The sequence below is a fragment of the Lissotriton vulgaris genome, chromosome 4_1 (assembly GCF_964263255.1).
Source record: "Lissotriton vulgaris chromosome 4_1, aLisVul1.2, whole genome shotgun sequence".
Lineage (NCBI taxonomy): Eukaryota > Metazoa > Chordata > Amphibia > Caudata > Salamandridae > Lissotriton > Lissotriton vulgaris.
In genome coordinates this window covers 683,811,886-683,839,625 of record NC_141691.1, presented here as the reverse complement: position 1 = coordinate 683,839,625, position 27,740 = coordinate 683,811,886, and the positions used below count along the sequence as shown (strand labels likewise).

The 27,740-nt window shown below is 45.1% G+C and overlaps 1 protein-coding gene across 2 annotated transcripts in view; it reads right to left on the bottom strand.

The window, feature by feature from the left end:
- Positions 1-27,740, bottom strand: part of LOC147722440 (aromatic-L-amino-acid decarboxylase-like) — a 592,216-nt gene that overhangs the window by 51,635 nt on the left and 512,841 nt on the right. For both annotated transcript variants that reach the window (XM_086964962.1, XM_086964963.1), the window contains exon 11: positions 15,766-15,785. In XM_086964962.1, coding sequence (XP_086821088.1) covers positions 15,766-15,785 — 20 coding nt within the window. The remainder of the gene's footprint in view (positions 1-15,765; positions 15,786-27,740) is intronic.

Below are 27,740 nucleotides of genomic sequence, written 5' to 3'. Positions count from 1 at the left end.
ATTTTAGTACCTTAAGTGCTGCGCCTATTCCAACGGCCGACGGCACCACTACCTCGGGAGTGCTGCCGTCGGCCGTTGGACATTCCAACTGCACCTGCGCAATGGAACGTTCAGCACTGGAGCTGGACGTTCCATAGCTGCGAAGGTGTTAAGCAAATGTTTGTATTATGACATCTACCGAATGTTGATTTAGTCATTCAGGTGATGAAATTTGCAATTGCAATATGCTTTTTTGTCCGCCTCCAAAAAAAGGTATTGTTAATTGTCTCTTTGTAGTGGAATCATGAAGAGATGGGTGCCTTTGATTTAATCACATCGCCTAACTATGCCAACATGCTTGGAATATCCTAGCTGGAACGACAAAACCCCTACATCATTTGGGAGATGGGCGTTCTGTAGAGACAATTGTTGCTTGAGCGGGAGCTATTAGGCCCCAGTGACAAAAGAACTTTCTGAAGTGCAGTCTCATTCCACTATAGTCCAGACTTTGCCCATTCCAATGGCTTACCATGAGTTTCTTTATGACTTCCAGTAGCTTACTTCTGTGTGTCTCTCTCTCCTCATAGGGCTTCGGACTGTGCCATTCAGTCCATACCTTGAGCCTTAATTCCATATGGCAGGATACATTTTCTTTTCCAGCTTGAGAAACTGGTTCTGCAGGAATATCTGAATGAAAACCTTCAGAATGGCCAGATTGTCTAGTCAACATCCCCTGGTGGAGAGTCTCTCTTTTTTGTCCTAAAAAAGTTTTTAGTGCTAAGAAATTGTATTGATTACCACGGATAGAATAGGGTCATCATTAAGGAACATTACCCACTTTCATTCATCAAAGCTATCCCTGAGTCCGATCAGTGTGCAAAATATTTCACAAAGTTAGATCTCCATTGAGCTTACTACCTGCTCCGGATAAAGAAGGCTGAAGGGTGGATGACAGCCTTTTGAACTTCCTTTGGGCACCATGAATATCAATAATATTGGGCTTCCCAATGCTCCAGCAGTTTTCCAGAGATTAATGAGAAATTCTCTGGTGTACTTAACCAATTAATTGTGGTGTATCTAGACAACATCACAATCTTTTCTGCTTCCTTTCTCCAACATCAAAACCATCTTTGTTCCATTTTTCTTTGTCTCAGGGAAAACCACTAATTGACCACCACTAAGCTGAGAAGTGTGAATTTGAAAGAACAGAAGTTGAGTATGTGGAGAATGGCCTGTCTGGTAGTGGTTTATCTATGGACCCTCTTCAGATCTCTGCAATCCGGGACTGGCTGATACCTAAGTCCGTTAACGAGACCCAGAATTTTTAGGGTTGGCTACCTTTAAGTGCTGTCCCAACATGAATAGCTATATATCTGCCACTTTGAAGAAGGGGAACTTAACTAAAAGATTTTCTCTGACCCCTAAAGCACAACAGGCCTTTGTCAATCTCATGAAGGCTTTCACCCAATCTCATATTCTCAGATACCAAGATCTGGCTAGACAATTCATATTCAATTCAATTTGATGCTTCAAATTTTGTGGTTGGAGCAGTGCTACTTCAGCTCCAATGAGAGGAAAACACAGAGTATGAATTACAATAAACTGCAAAAGAATAAAAATCCTGCTCACAATGAATGTAATGTTTAAATATCATTATAAATGGACAGCCTCAGGCTACATCAGTCGTTAATGGTCTCTTTCATGTTGTAGGCTCTCATCACCTGTGACTCTTGGTTGTGGCATTTAGTGACTGGCCCAGCCCTCAGCAGTGGGCTATAATGTTTTATTAAAACATTGAAATGCCCAGAACTCTATTGGCGACAATAGTCTGTGTGAGCAGAATAATAGTGGGTGTGTGCCATCTGCTCCAAAATGTTAAAGTTTTCTTTTGTTTCTCCCTGTTTTATTTAAATATTCTACCCTTAAGGGCGTAAGAACCATTTAGCTCCATTGCCTTGAACTCTGTTGGCCTTTCAACGGTCTCTCCTCCATTCCTGGTCCTCGTATGATTCTCTGGTCAATTACTCAGTGAGATGGTATTGCACAACAGTCCTAGCCCACTGTTGCGTATATTTATATTTCAGTATTGTGCCTAGTGTAACGGTCATCACCAGCTGTGTTCTCTGGCACCTGCACTGGTGGTTCGCTTTTGACTTGGAGTGAAACTTCCAGAGAGAGGCATTGAGAGGGTGGAGTGAGTGAAGATGCGCATTTCGATGCTCCTCAGTATCGTTTTTTCAATTTGCAATAAAGCATCTTTTAAAGGCATATGATGTTCTGGACTTAACAGCCACAAAAGCATGCTATAAAGCACTATTATTAGATATTTTGCAAGGAACAAATAGGATGGTATTTGCAGTTTCTTCTTCTGTCATTTACACTTTTCAAAACAATATTGACCTTTGAAAATACACTCTATCTCCTACCCAACTGCAGTGGCGGCTTGCAGAGGAAGTGCTGTGGGGCAGGGTTGAGGGGGTAGTGTATTCAGACATACGACGGCCAGGAGTAAAGTAAGCACATAAATAAATAAAATATTTTCCTTTCCCTCGCTGCATCGTCGAGTTGCCGATGCAGCGAGTGCAAGGTAAATAGTTATATTTATTTATTTACTTACTTTACTCCTGGCCTTCATATGTCGGACTCCACTACCCTCCCACCCTAACCCTCCCTCGCCCTGTCGCCCAGCAGCACTCCCTCTGCGTGTCATGTGCTTATCTAGGTTCCTGATCGATACTGTGACCTTATGCCCCTATTCGGCTATAAAGCCCTTTATTCCCTATATTGGCATAACCGTTCAAGTGCGATTTTCTGAAAAGTCATCTCTGGCCTCACACGAGCAGAGCCACAGAGCCACATTCCAGCATGACTCTCTGCTACTTCCTTTGCGACCAATTAGTGCAATGACAGAGCAGCAGTCACTATCTGATATTCCTAGATAACACTCCGAGTTCTTCAACAAGATAAAAACTTAGCAAACCTGGAAATCCCCGCTTGCTATGTTTTGATTAGTAATGGAACTCTAATGAGCAACTGATAACTATCACTTCCTAGTGACATCTTTAATTGACGTCTTATGTCCAGCAAACTTGCGTCAAACCCGGCACCTGTCAGGTATAAATATTACCAACGTTGCCTTAAGCAATGAGCGTTGCCTGTTGCTGATGCCAGCTGCCTGCATGACCCGTGTTGGTAAAAACTAGCACTCTGTCGCTGCAGCCTGCTATCCTGTGGTGGTGAAGCTACTGATTACCATTATCGCCGCTACAGCGCGAACTGTGGTTCAGTACGCTTGAGGAGCCGTGCAGCCGTCCTCTGCGAAGACATCCAGCCCAGCTGCCCGCGGACGCTGTCACCCCTCCTTCCTCGACGCGCTGAGAGAAGCCGCTGCATTTCTCGTGCAGAGAAATCCAGTCCCGGCGCTTCCGGTTTACCCTCGCGGGTGACTGGGATATCGAGAGAGACCCCTGAAGGAGATACCAATCCTCCATCATTCTATTCAGAGGTATGGTGTTGACTAAACCCTTAGACGAGAATTCTTGAAACAACCCTTGGCAAAACCAACTTAACTTAAGCTACTTACTTACTCCCCCTTCTCACGTGTTAGGCCTAGGTCAGGCACACCGGGGTAGGCTTAGTTAGAAGCACCAGTTGAGTATGTTAGCCTAATGTATATATGACTGTATATATGTTTTATTACTTTTAAACCATTGTATGGCTAAGAAACCATATCAATGCTTTTACAGTTCTATTTCGCAATTCTTATCTTACTGTACGTACTTTTTATAATAACAGTTATTGCAATTGTGGCAATACATTTCTCTTGTACGAGAAGAAAGACTGTTCAATAAATGTTACCCTTTATTGATACACGCCCGTCTCTCTATTCTCTACATACTGTGAAAGTAAACTGCACTAGACTGACTGAGTGAAATCAATGTCTATTGTTTCACACGACCCTAGAGATCGACTCTTGATCTGAGGAGCAAAGTTGTCATGTTGCACGGTTGTTGGAAAACTGAATCCCTTCTTGTCTGTGCCAGGGAAGCTGATCACTTCCTATGCAGAGAAGAAAGTTTCCAGTGACCTCTGAGCTAGTTGGTAACACAACCCAATTAAGTTTAGCATAGTCAGTGGAGGCCTGGAATATAGCCAGTTCCACGTCGATACTACTGTTTATGTTATTCCAATGCGCAGGGCCTAGTGGGAAACTAGGAACTACACTACATGGCGCCCTAACGTTTGGTAAGGCGATAAACTAACGTAAGACTTGTAGAGTAACTCAGTCGTGCATATTTCACACCCCTTTCTCCCGTAAATACTCCAATAGACGTCTGGAGTGGGTGAAAGGTTAAAATCCGCCCGACCTTAGTAGGAAGAGATTCCTATGTAAAGCTCCGGTTTATTCAACGTTGAAGGATACAGTGTTCCAAAATATTGTGCATCTAATCTTTGTCTCCTTGGAGACCTACTCTGCAAACCTGCATTTTTTTAAAAAAAAATGTCAGTAGAAAACAACGGAACCTCTGGGGCCGCAATAGATGCGACTCAGCAAGGTCCCGAACAAGCAGACCCGGATGCTATTATCATCCCGGTCCAGTTAAGAAGATCTATAACTTTAAAACTTATAGAAAACGGACTGACACCTCAAGGTGGCACAGTAATTTTCGTGATAGAGGCTCACGAGTATCGGCAGACAAAGGTATTCTATTCATGGATAAACTTTCCAGCGGTAAACGCTATAACACAAGAGTTTCACTATTACAAAATAGAGGAACCTCCAGATGAGTACGCCCCTTTCGAGGAGGTTGAAATTCCACTTAAATTTCAAGAGCACCTGCTCTGGTTTAATGGCGCCCTAAAACACAATGATCACATTACCAGGCTCGGTCCACTAGGTAGACCAGGAGCCACGTGGCCGGTTCTAGCCAGCTACACACCACATCCTGACATTGCAAGAATGTCTAAAGAAGAGCTGTTAGCACAGCTAAACACATTAATAAAAATACATAGGCAATTAGTCCAATATGTAATACGGACTGCAACAGTCCAGCCAGCTGTTAATACACCACAGCTGACCCCTCATCAGGGGAACACAAATAAAATTACACCACAGAACATACAATCATGTCTTGGTAAAACACCCGTAAAACGGGAACAAATTCCTTTCTGGTTAGCCCAGAAAATCACTCAAATAGAGGCAGTATTTCCTGATACTACCCCTATTGAGAAACACAGAATCTTGACCATCTGCCTTCCTATGGGAATCGCACCACACGTGGAGGACTGCGACACTTGGGGTACAGTCTTTGCTTCCATTTACACAAAAACACACGGTGTTCCGTCTATGGCGGTAATACCAGACGTGCAAAAACAGATTCAAAATGAATTCGGTCCAGAGCCCGCTTTAAATCTAGGTATGAAATTACTGAAAGATTTCAAGCAGGTCACGGCTATATTATTAGCCAACGTAAAGGGAGAAGCAGCATCTGTGGCGATTCGCCAGAAGTTGAGGGAAACAGATATAAAAGATCCTGTTGAGCTTGCAAAAATCATAGAAAAATGCTATGAAGAATTAGGTAGAGACAGCTTGGGTGGGAAACCAGTAAAACCCCAACTGCTCGAAAATCCTGAAAAATTATTTATTAAAAATAATTTAAATACTCCTAAAAAGAGCTGGGATGGAAATAAACAATCCACTCCCAAGGAAAAAGTTTTCCAGTCCAGAGGAAGGTCTCCTCGACGGAGGGAAAGAACTCTGACTCGAGAACGCCAGTCTCCCCAACGGGAGCCCTCTGAGAAAAGATATAACCTTAGAAATAGGGATAATATAAAAAGACCTGATAGATATCAAAGTATTGATACACGTCCCTCTCGATCTCTTCCACAGAATTCGGAAAGAAGAGGACGGTCAGACCCAGGAGAGCACACCAAGTCCAAAGACAAGGAACCTGCTCAAAATAAGAAATCTCAATTTCAGAAAAAGAAGGTAGCCAGTAGTAGAGTAATCAACCATGCCGAGAATACTGAGGACACAGTTGAAAAACGGGGAGTGGGCATTGACAATGTTGGACAGTGCAGCAGAGATCAGTATAGCGCGCAAGAACTTGATGAGTCATCTGGAGACAGTGGACACGAATGAATACATTCAGGTTGAAACTGCCGACACCAGGCTTAGCGAGCCCCATAAAATATACGAAATAACATTGCGTATGGAGGGTGATAAGACTAGGAAAATTAAGGGTCTATTTTGGGATAAGCTCTCAAAAGGCTATGATATTCTGTTAGCTGAAAAAGATTGGCCCCCGGAGTTTGTCAGGGAGTGCCCTCGTGGCGAAGAAGTGATTATGCCTGCCTTCTCGAATCACATACCGATTCACAAAAAATATACATATGCCAGGAAATGGGCAGTAGCCCAGGCACCTGCATTGTATAAAAATCATGTAGGATGGGATGAGGATTCACCGCCTCACAAAATCCAGCTAAAAAGTGAACCAACTGCCCAACGGCAGTATCCCATAAAGCAAGAAGCTAAAAAACAGGTCAGGGAGATCTTAGATCAACTTGAATACCAGGGGGTGATTGAAACATGCACCTCTCAAATGAACAATCCTTTGTTTCCTGTCTCCAAGCCAGACAATTCATATCGTCTAGTTTTGGACTACAGACACCTTAATACATGTTGCAAAACTTTTGCAGTACAAAACTCGCATAGTGCAGCCCTAATGAATAACATAGTTAGGAAAAAATATAAAACGACATTAGACATTTCTAATGGTTTCTTTTGTCAAAACATTGCACCAGAAAGCAGATACTTGACCGCTTTCTCCGCATTTGGGTCGCAGAAAAAATTCTGTCGACTCCCACAGGGGTTCAAGAACAGCCCAGGACTATTCTCAGCTAGGGTAACAGAGTTACTACAAATCTATGATGATGAAGCATTATCTTACGTAGATGATATTTATCTCACAGACGACGACTTGGATACTCACTTGAAAAGAGTGAACACCATTATACTTGGGTTCGCAGCAGAGGGTTACAAATTCAACTTTAAAAAGTCCCGAATTGCCCATCTGACAGTACTGTTTTTAGGGTACGAATTATCAAGTGAAGGGAAAAGCCTAGCGGACAACTTCTTAGAGAAGTGCGCTGTACTCCAAGCTCCAAAAACGCTGAAGAATTTACAATCAATACTAGGTTTTCTGAATTTCGTAAGAACTTATATCCAAAATTACGCAGAGAGGGTTAAACCTCTCTACGAACTAATAGAACCTGATTTAAAACAAATCAATTGGACTCAAAAACACACAGAAATTTTGAGATCACTGCAAACAGACATGTTAGCAAAAACAAAATTAGACACACGTGACAACACACGTGATCTTGTAATCCGAGTCATCCCAGGAAGATGCGGATTCACGTACCTAACCTCTAATGAGGGAGAAAAGGTACCAATTTCAATTAAGTCTCACTTGTACACACAAGCAGAAAAAACATTCAGTCGCACAGAAAGAACTGTGAACGCAGTGCAAATCGCACTAGCAAATGAACGAGAACTAGCACACGGCAAACGGATTAATATCCTCACAGCGGAATCCGCCTTCGAGGCGCTATTCAGCCCGGTAAACCTGCCTACAGTGTCACTGGATCCAAAATGGATACAGTGTATAGATTCTCTAGGAGCGGAAGACGTGAAATACTATTTCGCCCCGCAATACGAAGAACTGAATGATTTAGAATATGAAGAAGAATATCCTCTGCCAATCGAAATCCTGCCTCTCCCACAATACGCCGGTATAATCTATACAGATAGCTTTGTACAGCATTTCAACGTAGAGAGCAAATCCTACAATGCAGCATGTGCGATCATTAAAGGTCGTTGGCTGTGCGGTAAATTCAGACCGAAAGTAACAAAAACTGAATCTGTAAGAAACTGTTCGGTTCAAAGAACTGAAATCAGATCTTTAAAGATGGCGCTCGAAAATGCAGACCGCGAATTCCCCACACTTATAGTGTGCGATTCTCATTTTTGCGTCAATTCTTACAATAACAAACTGCAGAGTTGGATCGAAAACGACTACAAAAATGACACAGGTGCCACAATAAAGCATAAATTGCTTTGGGAACAAGTAGCTCTTTTACACAAAGAACTACAAAAGACTCACGTGATTCACGCACAGAGTCTTCAACGTGATGGCGTTCACGTTGCAGGGAATTCATTGGCTAGTACAGCCAAAGCGGAAGCAACTAACCCGGCTTCCGTAGCCACAAAAAAGCGTACAGATAAGTATATAGACGGGGAAACCATGCTGGCAGTAAGAACGACCGTAAAAGGCGACTGTGCAGCACTACCCGTAAACTATCCACTCAATTATGCATACATAATCGATGCAAACTCCGTTCCTTTTGCTCGAATCCCTGGAGTGGGGGATAGAGTAATTCCAAACAGGAGCAGGAGAGGCTTCCTCCTACTGGAAGCACACATGGGGTTGGGTCTGAAACACCAAACAATCAAAGCCTCTCTGAAAGAATTACAATCAGAGTACTGGTGGCCAGGAATGAGTATAGATATTCAATGTTTTGCTCAAAATTGTGAAGACTGCAACAGAGATCGCAGAAATGAACAGGCCAGTGTAGTTTCAGGATCCCTTCTAGACAGCATAAGGCGGTCTATCTGCGCAATCAAAGAAGAGAAGCGCGTCCCAGTGTACAACGTTTAAGACGAAATACACTTAAATAATGAGGCCTCCAGCACTCGGCTGACGCCTAGAACGGTTATAAAAGATTTGCGAGTCTTTATCGGCACATACGCAATTACCACGTTCCATTCTGACCAGGGTCCTGCTTTCAGCTCTCGAGCCTATAGGGAGGCCATGGCCAGCATGGGAATTGGGTTGCGGTATTCTTGTCCGTCGCACCCCGAAGGGAATAGTGTGGTAGAAAGAAAAAACCGGGATATAAAGCAATCTATAACAGCGAAGGTATTAGGTTCAGGCGCTGGGTGGGTCAAACATTTAATAAGTGTCCAGACTAGTCTTAACAACATGCCAAGAAATTCTCTAAAAGGTTTCAGCCCATACGAACTATTGTTCGGAATAAGAATGAACGTTCAGGACCTCGATAGTCAGATGTCAGTGGTACAAAAAGAAACAAAGCAGTTTGAAGTAAAAGACCGTTTGGCTGTTTTACAGGAACTGAATGAAACAAGAAAATCATTAAGCAACATAAAGTTAAAGCAACAGCCAAGCACCACTGACGAGGCACCACCCGCAACAGCCCCAGCAAGGCCTGTCTGGATTCCAAAGATTGGGGATCTAGTCAGAGAAAAGATCGCGGTTAAGAAGGAATTTGGGCCTTCTTACAGAAAAGCAGTACCTGTCTTGGCAGTCACCGGAACAAGATCAGTTGTGCTACCGCCCCTTGCTGGTAAAAAGGAGAACAGAATCGTGTCCATCGATCTGGTAAAACCACAAGCATGTGGCCTATAATCAACAGTAGGCCCAGTGGACTCCCAAGAAACAACAGAATACCCAAACTTGCAACAATCCAAGAGGTTCAAACTGAAAGACTAATCACATTCGATCAGCCTGCAGTGCACAATGAAGGACTATGCAATACAGCCATGGAACTCGTGCCTCTTGAAACACAGATTGAAACAGTTCGTCAAGAAACAACACCAGTCTACAATGATGTGGCATCAGAAAGTGCTACCGAAAGACAGATTGAAAGAATTGACAGAACTGCCTCTGGTTATTTCATCAACTTCGACAACTTCTCTGAAGATTTTAACGACCCCGAAGTGATGCCAGAAACAAAAAAGTATTCTAAAGAAAATACAACAGGACTCCTTCAACAAATCAAAGAATTATATCTGGATTCACCGTTGATTGAGCATTGGATTATTTCAGGGGTATTCATACTCCTACTCTGCCTAATTTTAGTTTTAATTTTAGGAAAGTTCATTACAATTGAATGGACACAGCAAGTCAGAACATCAACCTAGTCCTGAAACCACACAGATCATCCCACGTGAAGAAAAGAGAACTGTCAACAGTAAATGTCACAGCAATTCCAATACCTGGTGGGGTAGTATGGGAGAAAACAGACTATGAGATCTATGGTCCGGTCGAAATCCTGAAGTATCCTCATCAACTAAAGGTTTCCTTAAGTGACTTTGTGACACCAAGTACATTCTCTGATGATTGGGACTTTAACAGTATTAATGACATGATGTCTGATTTAGTTATGTGAGCTAGATTCACAGATCATGATTATTTACAAGGTTCATCTAGTTATGAGCAATTATTCTGTTACACCCACTATGGGGATCATTACTTGCATAAATCTGCACAGCCTAGAAATGTTTTTATGTATAATCAATGGGAACATTGTTCTACACCACCTAAAAGCAGTTCTAAAGCATTTTTTGAGAAATTCAAATACTTTTCAGGTTTTAACACAAGTGATGCAGAAACGTTTTATTATAAACTGTTAGATAAAACAGGAATGAAAACGATGCTGACAAATTCTAAATTGATATATTCAGAAGCATTTTATGACAAAATGATGACATTTGGTTTTGATTATTGGAAAAATAATATTGAAACGAAAACAATTTGGGGTACAAAAGATTGGCAGGTGCAAGGCATTGAAGCACTATTTAGAACCTGCATGATACCAGAACAAATGTTATTTTTAAATGACACTGTACACCAAACATCTTGTCTTGGCCTAGCTAAGAACAAAGACCTTAAAACACCGTCTATACCAAAGCCAATAGCTGAGAATGCAACTGCAGATAATGAGTTAGACGTGTCACACATTTTACATTTCAACAGAACACATCCTGATTGGAAAAAGTGGTTAATCTGGCCTACAGACACAAATAGCTGTCAAGATAGGTTCCTGAATAAAACACAGGGTTTAAAAATGACCAGATTAGACTCAAGATATTCCCAGAGACAACATCCAGGAATAATAACAACATACAGTGTAGGGAAACTCTGCCTAGAATGGCTAACTACATCCACACTGGCTGAAATTAAGCAACACTTGTCTTTATTAAAAGATGGTGCTGATTTGCGCGATTTCATTCTTGGACCACGCAAACAGCGTCAAAAGCGTTTCATAGCGACCAGCATCTATGCTTCATACAACGAGGCTTGGAAAGTAAAGCAAATTGAAACTGCTGAAAAGATACGAGAAATTGATCGTATTAATTTGGAGAAATCACTTTCTGTAGTAGACAATGGGTTAATGACTCTGTCTTCCAGAATATATTCGTTGGACAATATTGTATCATCTGCCTTTGATGTGATAGACAGAGATTTGCCTATGTTACAACATGGCCAGTCTCAACTACGCTCTATTATAGAACTAGGCTGGACGCTGCAAAATCTTCGTTCAGGCTATGTGCCTTGGCGTTTAATCAACACAACGTCATTGTTTTCCATTTTTAACCTTACTGATAAACAGATCAGTTTGGCACAGAAAGGAGCAGACTATACAATCTTGAGCATCGAGAAACTCGAGCGATTACCATTGACAATGTCAGAGAGTCCTGTCATTGAATGGATAATACACGGGATTATCACAATTCCGATAACAACTTTCCGATTTCATAAGTGCCTTGAGTACATACCTGCTGGCCAATATGAACAATTGGGTAAAGGATACTTAAAATCCGAATGGAAATTACCATACACTCATTCTTGCTATAGTGACAGCGACAAAAATGTATTTCTTAGTGGTGAGAACTGTAAACACTCACTAAGCGGTATACTTTTGTGTCAGGGTATTAATTTACACGGAGCATGTGATGGAAATTCAAACAACCTTTCATGCCACCAGCTAGTCACACCTGCAACTCAGATAGAGCCCTTCTTTATGCAACTCGCAAACGGGAGTTACATTCTAAGAACGGATCACAGGTGCTGTGGCCTCGCGCCCGGACTAAGTTATCTAGTAGAAGTAACGTCCATGGTCAAATGCTGTATGCAAGCATTGTTCCCGAGCGGGCCTCCAGACATAGTGACTCCCATCTGGCCTCGTCTGAATCTCTATTCTATACGAATTGATACATTAAGCAAAATGAAATCTGTGCTTTTACAGACAACAGTGCCTATAACGTCATCTAAAGAGACGTATGATCTTCTAGTCGCAAGGACGGCTACTGAGGTTCATGACCTTTTATCAACAAATTGCCCCGTGCATTTCGTACAAATGCTCGACCAACTCCTTAACATGTCTAGTGCTACAAGCATCCCAGGCATATTTAAGACAGTCTTTACGGGACTGCTAACACCCTTCCAGGCAATTTTGGGAATATTTCCTACTTTTGTGCACTCCATCTTTGGTGGTATTCCACTATTTTTGGGACTCATCGCAGGGATTCTATTTTTGACCCTCCTGCTTCGTTATGGCAAGCCTCGGCTCAGACATAGCTCCCATGGGAATGGAAGAGACAATCCTAGCAATGCGCTACCGGGACAGGATAACTAACGTCCTCGGATTGGCCAGGCTGAGAGATCTAAACATGACCTGGTTCCTTTCATTCAGACCGATATGGCAAAATTGCATTTTACCTGTGCTACGGTGTATGCTTTGCGGCGATGAATGCGTGTTGGACATCTGTCTTTCACTTCCATCAGCAGTACCAATGGACGTCGATACTTTGCTAAGTCCAATAACGGCTCACGCATTGTGTTGTCCCCAGCGGCTACCAATCCTGATGACGGCATTCGTGGAGACTCCTGTACTACAGCCAAGTGGTAACAGTGGAGCGAGTGACAAAAGCAACATCATCCAGGTACAACGTTCTGTGAGCAGGGCTGGTCCTGTCTTCGATGACAGCAATCATTCTCACACCTGCCAAGTTACAGCGCTATCTAATTTGGTTGAACTATCACCTGATTTTGTAGACCAATTCTTTGCGAGCCTGTCTGATACGATGTTCTCACCCACAGAGAAACAATAACTTTTTGAAAAGCTTTCCGACACACAGCGTTCCTATGAACTCTGGATTCGGCCTTCAGTTTTGATCAACAAAAAACTGCCAGGAGCTTTGGTAAACTGATTTTTCTTTGAATTGGACAATTTTTAAAATATTGACCTTTTTCTTCTTTTTGGCACGAACAATTCTTTGCTTAACGTAAAAACTATTCTTAGAGAACAGAAGCTTCACACTTCTATTTCTAAACACATCTAGAGACATAACAACATTACACCAGCCTCTAGCACACATGTTATTACAATGCATTTTTATGTGATGATTTATCTCGCATTTCTTCTGTCAGAGATACTTCATGTGTAATTCTTTTTGCATAATCGTTCATTGATTTTATATGCAATACCTTTTGAATGATTACTATGCTTTAAAACTACGTACAGTACCTAAATTCCATGTATTACAAGTACGCCTATTTCGAATGCATTTGTGTATTTTGGGGTGGGCTATGTTACACAATGTTACACATGCATCTAATTGCTTAGTTTTAGTAATTTTGATGGACATGAATTCGTGGAGTGGGTGTCATGTGCTTATCTAGGTTCCTGATCGATACTGTGACCTTATGCCCCTATTCGGCTATAAAGCCCTTTATTCCCTATATTGGCATAACCGTTCAAGTGCGATTTTCTGAAAAGTCATCTCTGGCCTCACACGAGCAGAGCCACAGAGCCACATTCCAGCATGACTCTCTGCTACTTCCTTTGCGACCAATTAGTGCAATGACAGAGCAGCAGTCACTATCTGATATTCCTAGATAACACTCCGAGTTCTTCAACAAGATAAAAACTTAGCAAACCTGGAAATCCCCGCTTGCTATGTTTTGATTAGTAATGGAACTCTAATGAGCAACTGATAACTATCACTTCCTAGTGACATCTTTAATTGACGTCTTATGTCCAGCAAACTTGCGTCAAACCCGGCACCTGTCAGGTATAAATATTACCAACGTTGCCTTAAGCAATGAGCGTTGCCTGTTGCTGATGCCAGCTGCCTGCATGACCCGTGTTGGTAAAAACTAGCACTCTGTCGCTGCAGCCTGCTATCCTGTGGTGGTGAAGCTACTGATTACCATTATCGCCGCTACAGCGCGAACTGTGGTTCAGTACGCTTGAGGAGCCGTGCAGCCGTCCTCTGCGAAGACATCCAGCCCAGCTGCCCGCGGACGCTGTCACCCCTCCTTCCTCGACGCGCTGAGAGAAGCCGCTGCATTTCTCGTGCAGAGAAATCCAGTCCCGGCGCTTCCGGTTTACCCTCGCGGGTGACTGGGATATCGAGAGAGACCCCTGAAGGAGATACCAATCCTCCATCATTCTATTCAGAGGTATGGTGTTGACTAAACCCTTAGACGAGAATTCTTGAAACAACCCTTGGCAAAACCAACTTAACTTAAGCTACTTACTTACTCCCCCTTCTCACGTGTTAGGCCTAGGTCAGGCACACCGGGGTAGGCTTAGTTAGAAGCACCAGTTGAGTATGTTAGCCTAATGTATATATGACTGTATATATGTTTTATTACTTTTAAACCATTGTATGGCTAAGAAACCATATCAATGCTTTTACAGTTCTATTTCGCAATTCTTATCTTACTGTACGTACTTTTTATAATAACAGTTATTGCAATTGTGGCAATACATTTCTCTTGTACGAGAAGAAAGACTGTTCAATAAATGTTACCCTTTATTGATACACGCCCGTCTCTCTATTCTCTACATACTGTGAAAGTAAACTGCACTAGACTGACTGAGTGAAATCTATGTCTATTGTTTCACACGACCCTAGAGATCGACTCTTGATCTGAGGAGCAAAGTTGTCATGTTGCACGGTTGTTGGAAAACTGAATCCCTTCTTGTCTGTGCCAGGGAAGCTGATCACTTCCTATGCAGAGAAGAAAGTTTCCAGTGACCTCTGAGCTAGTTGGTAACACAACCCAATTAAGTTTAGCATAGTCAGTGGAGGCCTGGAATATAGCCAGTTCCACGTCGATACTACTGTTTATGTTATTCCAATGCGCAGGGCCTAGTGGGAAACTAGGAACTACACTACATGCGAGCCTCCACTGCCCAACTCACACGTAAATAAATGTTAAACTTTTAATAATTAGCAGAAACATTAGGTTAACCAGGTAAATGAGACTTCCCAAATGACCTCTGTCACTATGTAACTCTGATTGGAAGTTAAATGACACATTTATTTATTTATTTATAAAGTTTTATATAGCGCGAACATGATCCAGAGGGATATCAGAGTGCTTTACTGTTGTGGGGAAAAGAAGGTAACAGTTGCAGTACATGTGTCAAATGGGAATACAGACAAAATCACATATCAAAATAGAAATCACAGGACAAGAACGGTTATATGTACACAGGATCAGCAGAATAATAAGAACATAACTGGTACATAAATGGAACATAATGGAATGGAACATAAAAGCTAGCACAGTTAGCTAACACTAGATTGTCCCTGATAGCAACTACCTATTCTAACTTGTATGCATGTGTTAATAACACATCCAGTAAATCAAGTGCAAATACCACCCCCAGCCTGATGCATACATTATTTGTTCAGGTATTTGCGCTCACTTAACAGTCATACAAACACATTATGCAGACAGTTATCTATTACTCTGGTTTACATATAAGATCCATTTAACACTTAGAGGTAAAAACACTTTCTGATTGGTTGACGGGAAATCATTTTGATGTGACAACCAGGGCACACACTTGAAAATTGTTAATATAACTTACACATATACACTTTGTTCACAACATGATACGTACCCTGTAATCGGTGATAAGACCTGCAATAAAATGACAAAACCGTTTATTTGTTGGATACTGGATGTTACTGGATAGGCATATCGGATCATATTAAAAGTTCAATTTATGTTCTTTATTCTGTAAAGGGTTTAAGAGGAGCTAATTGTGAAAGGCTGTGTGCAGAAAATGTTGCCTTATGGGTGCACATTATGACATGCACATTGGTTGCAATTTACAACTAATAGTAGCAAATAAGGAAAACCCTCCAAGCAGAAGCAAAATTAGAAAACTGAAAAAAGACAGGGTTTTCATGACATTATGATATGCATATTTCTGAATGTATTCATGCAGTGTGGTATAAGAGTGGTAATAAAGTAATGTGTAGTCAGATGCTATGATCATATTTCTCCACAGAAAATATTTCTTTGTGCGGTTAATGAGTCACTGGAAACAAACTCCGAACACCCTCTTCCCAGTGGCATAGCAATAGCCTTCACAGCCCCAGAGGTGTGGGGGGGGGGGTGAGCTTCAGGGCCAACACTTCACCCCAGCACTATGCACTGGCAGCTGGCCCCTGGCCTGAGAGCTCCTGACTGGGTCCGGAGCATGGGGAACCCCCTCCATGTACTTTGTAGGGTCACCCTCCCTGAGGTTTTGTCATGCCACTGCCTCTTCCTACTCCTATTTTGGGGGACACTCCATGCACGGTCTTTAACGGCAGATCTGATATCAACCTTGTAAATTTACCTAAAATGAATACTTTCCAACCAACCTATGGTTTTGTCCCTCTGATGCTAAAAAACGTTTGGTATTCCCATCAGAAACATAGTGGGCCTGATTCACAAAGGTCCTCTGCATTTGTGGCGGAGGCCTTGCAGTCGTGGGGAAATCTCCTCATTCGGAGCAGAATCTTTGTAATTAGGATTCTCATTGCAGAGATTCCATTCCAAGTGCGGAGACTCCCCCACAACTGCGAGGCCTCCGCCATGATTGCAGAGACCCTGTCTGCATCAGGCCCTTTGTTACTAGATTTCTCACTGGAAAGTAAATTGTGTGGCAGCCAGGGCCAGCTTCAGGGCAGTGCTACCGGTGTGGAGAGATGCTGCCCTGGCGGGGGGTGAAATGATGAAGCATGCAGTAAATATGATGCATCAATCATGTCACAAGAAGGGTGCAGTGAAAACTGTTGCATCGCACTTTTCATGCAGCGATGCAACAGATTTCATAAGTAAGTCACTGTGTTATTTTGCATCACCTTGTGTGCTTGCACAGTGTGCTAAAATTAACCCACAGCTAAGGGTTCGTGAGCGTGGAATGCTTGTGTGTAGGCATTTAGAGCAAGACGTCTAACTGAAGCGGTGCAAGGCTTCTCTGCGCTTGGATCTTCACTGCATGAAGTGCGTGCGAAGCTGCAGCAGAGCTTAATGTGAGGAGTTGCCATCACATACGCGTTGGATTGGATGGCTATATTGAATTGTGTCTAGACGGCTAGTGTAGTGCTCATCTGGTTCTTTTTCGAATATTGTGATGCGCACACAACTTTAACAGCGAATCACATTGTCAGTGATTTGTACTCTTCTGTAACTGGCAATGGTTTGGAGCAGCGTATCTGTGGAATATATTTCGAGGATATGCAGACCTTTTTGGTAAATTATTTTGAGTTTCAAAATGTTATAATGATTGTAAATTACTTGTGGTTTGCATTAACATGGCTAGCTCACTCGTTTAATCAGCTATCTATTTTTTTGCTGCTACCTGGGAAACCTCTGCTTATTTGGAACAAATGGTACAATACTTTTGAAAATGATATTGTTTCAATTGATGGAGTTGGATTTAAACCAGAAAGGAAAAGAACATTGTTATTCAGTTTTTTGCGGACTACGTCAATTGACCTTTTTGAACATTTACAACCTGTACCGCCACCATGCGGAGAAGGAGACAGTTGGGATGTATTCAAGGAGGCAGTGACTAGACTTGAAAAGGAATTTGTAGGTGAACCCAATGTAATGATTGAGCAACATATTTTTTCGAAAAGTATGCAATATGGGGGAGAGTCAGTTGAAGAGTATGTCGCCGCTTTGAGGGTACTTGATGCCAATTTTGAATTTGGTGCTGGGGTGAATACTTCCATCAGGAACCAAATTGTTTTTGACTGAATCAAAAAGAAATTCAGGAGAGGTTATTTGCATTTTGGAATCCCATTCTTGGTGAGATGCGGCTCTAGACAAAGCCAAAGGGATTGAAAGATTCATTATATCATCTAAAACATTATCTACTTATGTGGTTAATGCTAATAACACTCTTGCTTGTGTTGTTGTCCAATTAGGAAAAAAAACATATGTCAGGTGAGCTCAAGGGGACTAAGCCTAGTTCTTTTAGATGTGGTTCAAAGTTTCATCTTGGAAATAGTGCTGATTGCCCTGCAACAAGGAGAAGATGTAACAAGTGCAACAAATTTGGACATTTCCAGATTGTATGTAGTAGCTTGAAATCTGGGGCTGGTTTGAGTGTTAGTACAAAAAGTGGTGTTAGTAACAATTTGGGAAATATGATCCAGATGCATATTTTGATGTGAACATGATTGCTGTAGGTTTTAAAGCACCATTGGGAAAATGTGCATTGGGGAGGTTGTGCTGGAGATGATCATATATTCATGCTCCCTGATTACTATTGTGTCTCAAATTACATTAAAAAAGATTAGAGATGTATGTTAATCTGAAAGCTTTTGGTAATCTTGATATTACCATGTTGGGATACTTTGAAGACAAATTTAAGTTCAAAGGGCATTTATACAAGAATTTATGTTACAGTTGATGGAAAAGATATTATTGGGTGGTTTGATTTAGGGAAACTGGGTCTATTGTTATGTCCAGGGACTGATTCACCCATTGTTCTGAGGGACTTGACTGTGAATCAACTTGGTATTCAGGAGCCTAATGTGAAAAGGATTTTAGCTAAACATAATGCTTTGTTTTAATGTTACATTTTATTGAGTTTAAAAGCAAAGACAGGCAATACATTATAGTAGATAGGCACCATGTATAAAAGGCGTCCGAGACAGACATTTAAGGCTTCTCTACAAAGCGAAAATCAAGCAAAATACATGAGCCGTGTCCTGAGTGAGTTACGAAAGTCGTATCTGCCGAGCTTGGTATATAAGCAATACATCAAAAAAGGAAACCCAAACCTCCCCCCCCTCCAACTCCCCCCACCCCAGCTGGTGTGCCATAGTAGGAAGGCAATCATTGTCTCATTCGTAGTTAGGACAGTGCCTTCAAGTAATAGGTCAGGGGAGATCACGAGGGACCTCTGTGAGGCGTAGTAAGCGAAGATTCCTAGGGCATGTGAATTCAACGGACAGGAGGGACAGTAGCAGTGACCATACTTTTCGGATGGCGGCTGCAGATTGTGTGATTGTGGCCTGAATGCGTACCATACCCAATATGAACCAAAGTTTATGCAGCCAGCCCGTGTGGGTGGGTTTGGTGGAAGAGCCCCAGAGCGACAAGATGTGCGGTGTCGCGGCTTGTATGGCAATCCCCATTTGACGTCCCCGGACTGATTTCAGGGGGAAAGTAAGGGCATTGGGAAGACCTAAGAGAGCATAGGCAGGGAAGCGTGGGATCTCAGTGTCGAAAGGCTTGTCTATGTTGTCCAGGACAGCCGTTCAGAAATCCCAAACCTGCCGACAATCCCAGAGAAGATCTGTCATAGTGCCCCGCTCCCCGCACCCTCTCCAGCAAAGTGCACTGCGAGCTGGGTTCCCTTTATTGAACGGGTGTAAGATGCCAATAGAGGGCTATTTTCACCCCTGCTTCCCTGCCCGCCGTGCTGCGTGAAGTGTGAGATGCCCTATAGAATATGGAGTTCCACTCCGGGGCTGTGAAGGTCCTCCCCATTTCTGTCTCCCAACGTTTCTGTCCTGCCGCTCGAGCTGGTGTATGCTTGGGTGTGAGCATTTTGTAGAGGATTTTCCAAAGAGATGTTTGTGCCATGGTCCTATCTTGAAATAATCATCTCTTTTCAGATTCAGGTCTATACCATTCTACCAGATAACGGAGTTGGGAAGCTTGGAAATATTGCTGAAGATTGGGAATCCCAAGGTCGCCCTCGTTCAAACCGCGATATGCCCATTGTTTATGCAAGCGCGGGCGCTTCCCCCCCAAATAAAGTGGAGAAGGGCAGTTTGTAGATGCGCGAGAGTCCCTGCCGGAGGCGTAACCGGGATTGTTTGGAAGATATATAGAATTCTGGGCAAGAATGACATTTTCACCGCCGCGACGCAGCCCAGCAAGGAAAGCGGTTGCTTGGACCACCGTAAAATATCGGCTTGAATTTGGGAGGTGAGAGTCGTGTAGTTGAGGATGACCGTCGAATCCGTGGAAGACGTGAGCGTGATGCCCATTTAAGGGAGATGTGTTGTAGTCTGTAGGCCACCGTCACATGGAGGAGTGTCCATCAAATCGCTGGTATTCTTGCCTAAGGGCAGTATCAATGACTTCCCCCTGCTAATTTTGAAGCCCGATATGGCGCCGAAGGTATCAATCTCCCTCAGAAATGCCGGGATTGAGCGGCCTGGACAATCGAGAGCAGCTATAATGTCGTCGGCATATAGGCCGATCGTATGGGGCTTCTCTCCAAAAGTGATGCCGGAAATATTAGGGTTGTTGCGGATCTTTTGCACCAATGGTTCAACATAGAGGGCGAATAAAAGGGGTGAGAGCGGGCACCCTTGCTGTGTGCCCCGCTGGATTTCAAAGGGGCTGGAGCGGAAGCCGCCGAGACAAACCCGCGTGAGGGGACGGTGGTAACAGCTCGCGATCCAGGATTGAAAGCGATCCCCGAGCCGGAACCGGGCTAGGACCTGCTGCAAGAAGGACCATTCGACTCGGTCAAACGCCTTCTCCGCGTCGACGGCGACAAGGGCTGAGTCTGATTGTTGGAAATGAGCCTTGTCCACCAGGTGGAGGATCCGTTTCATGTTGTCGCTACATTGGCGGCTCGGAACAAACCCGGATTGGTCGGGCTCTGAAATCCCAGGCAGGCACGGATTGAGACGGGCGGCCAGCACTCCGGTGAAGAGCTTCAAGTCTAAGTTGAGGAGGGAGATGGGCCGGAACGCGGAACAGCGCATGGGGTCTTTGCCGGGTTTGGGCAGCACCACGATTTCAGCTGCCAGCATATCCGGAGGGATAGAGCCCGGGCCTGTAAAGGAGTTGAAGAGCCGAGTGAGGATGGGGGCTAGTAGGGAGCTGAAAGCTTTGTAAAGGCCAGCCGAAAAGCCGTCAGGCCCCGGAGATTTAGGAGGGCAAAGACGAGAGATAGCCGCCGCCACCTCCTCCACCCGGATGGGAGCCTCCAGTGCAGCTGCCGTGGCCGGGGAGAGTGTGGTGATTGCCGCTGTGTCCAGGTAATGGGCGATATCCCCGTTCGGGACCGTGTCGGAGCGGTATAGCAAGGCATAAAAGTCCCGGAACGTTTCCGCGATCTTCGTCTCCCCTTCAACGGCAACGCCATTGTCATCCCTAAGGCCCGTAATCTTCGAGCAATGAGTCCTAGCTTTCAGTGCGCTGGCCAAGAGACGTCCAGTCCTATTCCCCCCGACGTAGTACGAATGGCGTAGTCGGAGAGCCGCAAATTCGGCCCTGTCAATGTCTAGGCAGGCTAACTGGGCTCTGGCGGCTTTTAACTGTTTCCACACACGTGGAGCCCCTGTTCGGCTGTGAACTCTCTTGAGTTCAGAAACCTGAGCAGTGAGGTCCTCCCTCTTTTCCTTTCGAGCTTTAGCCTCCGCAGCAGCCATAGCGATGAAATCACCGAGGACAACCAACTTCAGGGCCCCCCATAGAGTGGAGATCGACGTCCCCGGCGCGTCGTTAATAGCGAGATAATCAGTAATACATGTACGGAGTTGCGTGATAACCTCCGGGCGCTGTAACATGGTCTCGCGTAATCTCCACGTTCCAGGGGAACGGTTGGGACTGGGAAGCGCACGCAATATCTCCACGGCATCGTGGTCAGAGAGAGCGGCATCGCTAAGAGCAGTGATGAGATCGGAGGAACCAAGGAAATAGTCAAGCCTGGCGTAGGTGCGGTGCACGTGAGAGTAAAAGGTGAATTGGGAAGTGGTGGGGTGTTTGGCCCTCCATAAGTCCATCAGACCCCGCTCCTGCAGCCAGGTCCTACCTGCAGGAGAGAGGGTGCCAGTGTCCCCATACCTGTGTCCAGACCTATCCATTTGGGTGTCCAACACTAGATTAAGGTCTCCCCCCCGAGGAGTAAGAAAGAGTTGGATGATTGAAGCGCCTCAGAGATGGCACCCTTCATAAACGGCTCCTGGCCAGTGTTAGACGTGTAAAGCCGATGGTGAGTTGGTGTCCACCCAGGAAGAATCTATAAGCGAGGAGCCTGCCTTTGAGTTCCCCCACTTTATCTCCCACTCTCCCCCTGAAGCACCTATAGACTGGAATGGCCACCCCCGCCTTCTTCGATAGGAGAGAAGAGAAAAATTGCTGGGGAAAGGCGCGGGAGCGCATTCTGTGCCAGTCTTTTGCAAGAAGGTGGGTCTCCTGTAGCAGACAGACCTCAGCCCCCGAGTTCTCCAGATAGGAAATCCTTTCTCTCCGTTTAATGGGGTTATTCAAGCCCTTCACATTGAGTCAGCACCTTCAAGATGGAATTAACCATCACGGGTCAAAAGGATAAGAGGCCATGAGTGCGGGCAATAGGTCTGCGTCTGGAAACTCAGGTGAGGAGTGACCCATCCAGCTATGGAACCCCCCATGGCACACTGGCTTCCCCCCTCCACCCCTTCCCCAACCCCCCCAACCTCTCCCCCCGTGCCCCCCAAACCCCACCCTCCACCGCTCCCCTCCTTCGGACCCCAACATCCCCCCGACCCAAACATCCAGTCTCCTCTCCCACCACCCTAACTCCAACGTCCCCAACGTAGAAAGAAAAGTCCCAGTCCTGTCACTCCAATACAGGGCTGTGGTAGAAATACCTATTGGGGTAATGACAAGTGATGACCTGTGTGGCCCCCGCCCGTCTCCCCCGCCGAGCATGCAGTGTTGCTGAGATGTACCCCCCACTACTAGGAAAGTCAAGCAGGGGACAATGTTTCTTTGGCCACTTCTAAAATGGCCGTGGCTTTCCCTTGGGAAATAACATGTGCCTCGGGTTTAGAAAGCAGCTGTGGAGAACGTCTCAGGCCCACTGTCTGCCAACCGCCTCCGGAGGGCCCCTGGGATGACCGCTCTGGCGATGGGGTCTCCACCAGTTCCACGCCCAATAGTGCACAAGTGTCTTTAAGTTATCGCATTTGGTGCAGGGCCCCATTCCATTTGAATTTCAGGCAGAACGGGTGCCTCCAGGAGTAAGGAATTTCTCGTTGACGCAGAAAGTCCGTGGCCACCTTGAACACCTTCCTCTTCTGGAGGGTGATTGCCGAAAGATCTTGATATATAGAGCAATGGAGTGACCACGGAAGCGGAGGGGTTGAGATCGCCTAGCTTCACGCAGAATCCTCTCCTTGAGCGGGAAGTCGGGGAGGTACGCCAAGATGTACGGAGGCGGGCCAGAGGAACGCCTGGGAAGCCCCACTCTATGTGCCCTGTCTATTCTGATGGTAAAGTCGGCAGGTTCTCCCAGGATCTCACGGAAAAGATCTTGCTAGTAGCTGGCGACTTCTGCCCCTTCAGCTTTCTGAGGGACCCCCTGGACCCGTATATTACTACAGCGGGACCGATTTTCCAATTCCTCAGCATGGGCCTGGAGGTCCACCTGCTGATCCTTGAGACGGAGAACCTCCTGCTGAAGCTGCTCAATCTCCTCGCCTCTCGCGTGGTCAGCTTCCTCAATGGCGACCACGCGTTCCCCCAGGCCCTCTACATCCCTCCTGAGTTCCTTGACTTCTCCAGCTACATCCTGCTTCAGGAATTTGAAGTAGTCCCGAAGGGAATTAAACAGGGACTCCAGAAAAGGTTTCGTGATGGGCATTTGGTCATCGGGGGACGTTGGTTGGGTCTTTGTGATCTCTGGGAGGGGGGCCCTTTGTCGGCCTTAGGGTGGTTTTTTGCAAGCATCTCCGCGATCGTGCCGTCCCCTTTCTACCGGAGACCCGCCATGTGAGTCACTGTGTTCCCTTCCGAGATATGTGCCAGACGACGAGGATGGTCCGGGTGAGATTGCGCGGGACTTCCGTGGCGTCGCAGTGGACAGCAATGCCAATCGAGTATGAGGAGCTAATGTTGTAGTCCCTAGTGGCAGACGATGAGGGAGGGCCACCAGCACAGAGGTCTAGCTGTTTTCGCGGCGTATGTCCAGCGAGTGCCTACGGGAGGGCAGTTGCATTGAAGTAGGGCTTCAATAGAAGTATAGCTCCCCAAAGCTCAGCACGAGGATTCGCAGAGGAGGTGAGTGCGTCCTCCGGGGCCAAGGGGTTCTTCAGTGCAGTAGGGGCAAAGTCCATGAAATGGCGCCCAGAGGCTTCCCAACTCCCCCGCGAGCTCCTGGCAGGTATGTGGCGAGGCCCCGCTGCACCCGGCTCTCTGAGGCGCTGTTCAACAAACTTGTGCGGGGATCCGGGATCCCCCGCACCAGAGGCTCCGCGCAGGGGAGTGTGGGCTGTGGTCCTGACTAGGCCCGGCATCAGGGGCTCGAGGTTATGCCTCGAGCCCCTGATCGAACCTCTTGCTCCCTCTAGCCCCGAACCACACCTCTCACCTAGTTTAGGGCCCCAAACGATACCGCTCACTCGAGTCTATGTTGTGGGGCCCCGCTGTGCTCTGTCCCCCATGGCTCAGATTAGCAGTCAGGACCCTTGTTCGCCGCCGGCTCCGTGTCAGGAGGGTGTAGCTTATGGGCCCGATCAGGCCTGGCGCCGGGGGCTCTATTATTCCCCCCGGGTCTCACGTTCCCGCCAGCGCCAAAACACACTCCTCACCTTGTCGTGTGCTCCAGGTGACGCCGCTCACTCGGGGCTGCCAGAGGCTGGAGGTGGTCACGGCTGATTCCCCCTTCCTCCGCTTACTGTAGCAGAGGACACCTTTGCCGGTGTTCGTGCAGGCTCGGAGCCGGGGTCTGGATTACCGCGCCTCCCGGCCAGCTCCACTTCACGCTGCCGGGTGCGACGCAGTGGTATGCACTCGCCCCAAACACTGCCGGTATCCGCCTCCGTATTCTAGCGGGCGGGCCGGAGATGCTGCAGATTTTCCGGTGGGGGCCGAGCAGGCGGCCAGCCGAAGGGACCAGCAGAGGGGACAGGACGAGCGTTGTCACTTGGCGGGATCATCCGCCATGACAGTCCCCGCAGGTTGGCGAGTGTCGCACAGCACGGAGGAGGATCGGGTGCCGTGCGAGCCGAGTTAGGGCGCACAGGAGCAGCCGCAAGGTGCCCACGCAGGACAAGCAAGTCAGGGAGTGCTGGGGGGGGGGGGGTGGTAATGCACTAGAAAAGGGCCTTCGTGAGGATCGGGACGGGAAGCAACAAGAATCTCCGTCCGCTCAGGCCGCCATCTTGGCCACGCCCCCATAATGCTTTATATTAGACAAAGTTGGGTAAGTGAAAGGTTTCACCCATCCCATTAAACAAACATATTGTGCTTTACCTGTTTAGCACACAGTAAGGATGGTACCATTAGGGTGTTCGTCAACAACTTAATTAACATCTTGATGGTATGTGTGCGGAAGATATTATTGGGAACACTGATAGTTCGGAGTGGGTTTCTGCCATGAATATCACTTTTTCCAAAATTGCCAAATTATGGCTGTGTGTTGACATGAGGTCCCTTAACAAGAGTATTGTGGTTGACAGTCATCCGTTGCCTAGGATTCAAGTACTGCTGGCAGCAGTCAATGGGGCCAAATATTTTTTGATAATTGATCTCAAGTTGGAATATCACCAGTTAAAGCTGGATGACACTTCCAAGGGCTTAACAGCTTTAGAGCAAAACTCTGTTTTGAGTTTTCAGGTGTTTAAGGATGCTCTTTGGTTTGGCCTTGGCAGGTAGCGATTTTCAAAAGTTAATTGATGTTTCAAGGAAAAAAGGGAGGGCTGGCGTTACAGGACAATGTCCTCATTTTTTACAAACCTGTGGGGAGCATGATGAGTTGTTGAAAACAGTACTCAGAACATCAGAGGTTAGGGGCATAACTGTTAGCAAGATAAAATGCACATTTTTTGGGAGAGAAATTGTCTATTTAGGCCACAGAATCTCAAGTGTAGGAATTTTTTCCAAGGAGGGCCTCATTAAAGCACTTAATAATGCAACAGACCCATACTACAAAGTCTCTTTGAGATAGTTTTTAGGACTTGGAGAGTATTACTCAAGGTTCATACATGGTTATGCTATAGATGTTGAGCCACTAAGAAAATTGTTGATTAAAGGTGTTTTCTTTGAGTGTACCTAGGAGCATGATGATGCCTTTGACAAGGTTAAAAGATTAATTGATGAAGCCCCTGCTCTTAACCTCATCAGAGCTTCAAACGTTCAGCGCCCAGTGCTGAACGTTCGAAGAACGAATGCTGGCTCGACGGCCAACGGTCTGCGCAGCACTGGGGAGGTAGTGCTTGTGACGACCGTTGGCCGTCGGCAGCAGTTAAGGGGTTAACACTTTTGACCCCAATGGTAAATCATATGTGACGGTAGACACTAGTTCCATTGGTTTGGGGGCGGTTTTCAGTCAAATAGTAGACAGCAAGGAGAGAGTATTTTTTTATTTCAAGAGCAGTGCGAGGTGCGGAACAGCATTACAGTGCTATAGAGAAAGAGGTAGTAACCTGTGTTTGGGCAGTGGAGAAATTTAAAAACATTCTGTGAGGAAAACCTTTTGTGTTGATCACTGGTCATAAACCATTGGTTCATATGATGGACAGAGAAAGATCAGAAAAAGCTTCTTCGAGGCTTATAAGACTTATTACCAGTTTGCAGGAATTTAATTTTGAAATAAAATACATATCAGGTGGTAAAAACATCGTTGCTGATTGTTTATCAACGTTACCACCTAAAGATTTGAAGGAGGAAGCAGCACTTGATCAACATGAGTGTGTGGTAGAAAATTTATTTTTGATAGTAGTCCTTGACAATTTTTCAAAATGGATTTCTCATACCTTTGTGGAGAATCTCAATACTGATGGGGTGTAACATTTCTTGAAGGTGTTTTTCAAGTAGAAGGATTTCCTATAGGGCTATGTCTGACAACGGAGTACAATTTGTTTCAAATAAGATGGTAAAGTTTCTCCAGAAATGTGCTGTCAGTACAGAAAGAGGGCTTTTGTATTGTCCCAAGGCCAATGGCCAAGTATAAAGGGATAACAGATTTATAAAGGAAGGTATACAATCTACTTTGAGTCATAATAGGGAAGTTTTTGTTTTTTTTTAAGGAAAATTGGGGAGTTATCATAACACACCACATTCTGTGACTGGAGTATAGCCTTATTTTTTAATGAGCGGAAGAAAAAGTCGTAATTTGTTGACTCCCTCTTTTGAGAACGTTAGAGTCAACAGAATTATGGAAAAAATATTGAAAGATGTCAGAGGGAACTTAAATGAAGAGCAAATTAAAGGAAAGAATTATCATGATGACGTGCATAGGGTCAGGCATAAAGTTATCAATGGAGGAGATTGGGTGGGGATTGTTAAACCTGGTTTGCAGCGTAAGGGCTTTTCTATGTTCTATGAGCCTGCCAAAGTTGAAAGAGTGACTGAAAGTGCAGTACTACTGCAGGAAAAAGGATAGAATGGTGGAATAAGAGTGCTGTCGTGGATCATAAACTTGGGCAAGAGAGCATGTTTGTAGAGTTGGATGAAGATGATTCATTCTTTGATAATGGTTAACAATCCCTACATGAGCAAAGGGTACCTACATGAGCAGGGCAATCAATCTCAGAAGATTGATTATCTACAATGGCTAAGTCCAGAGTCTTGTGGGCTAGGTCCAGAGCCTGCCTGTATGTTTAAGTATCTTACACAGCAGGATACCAGTACACAAAGGTT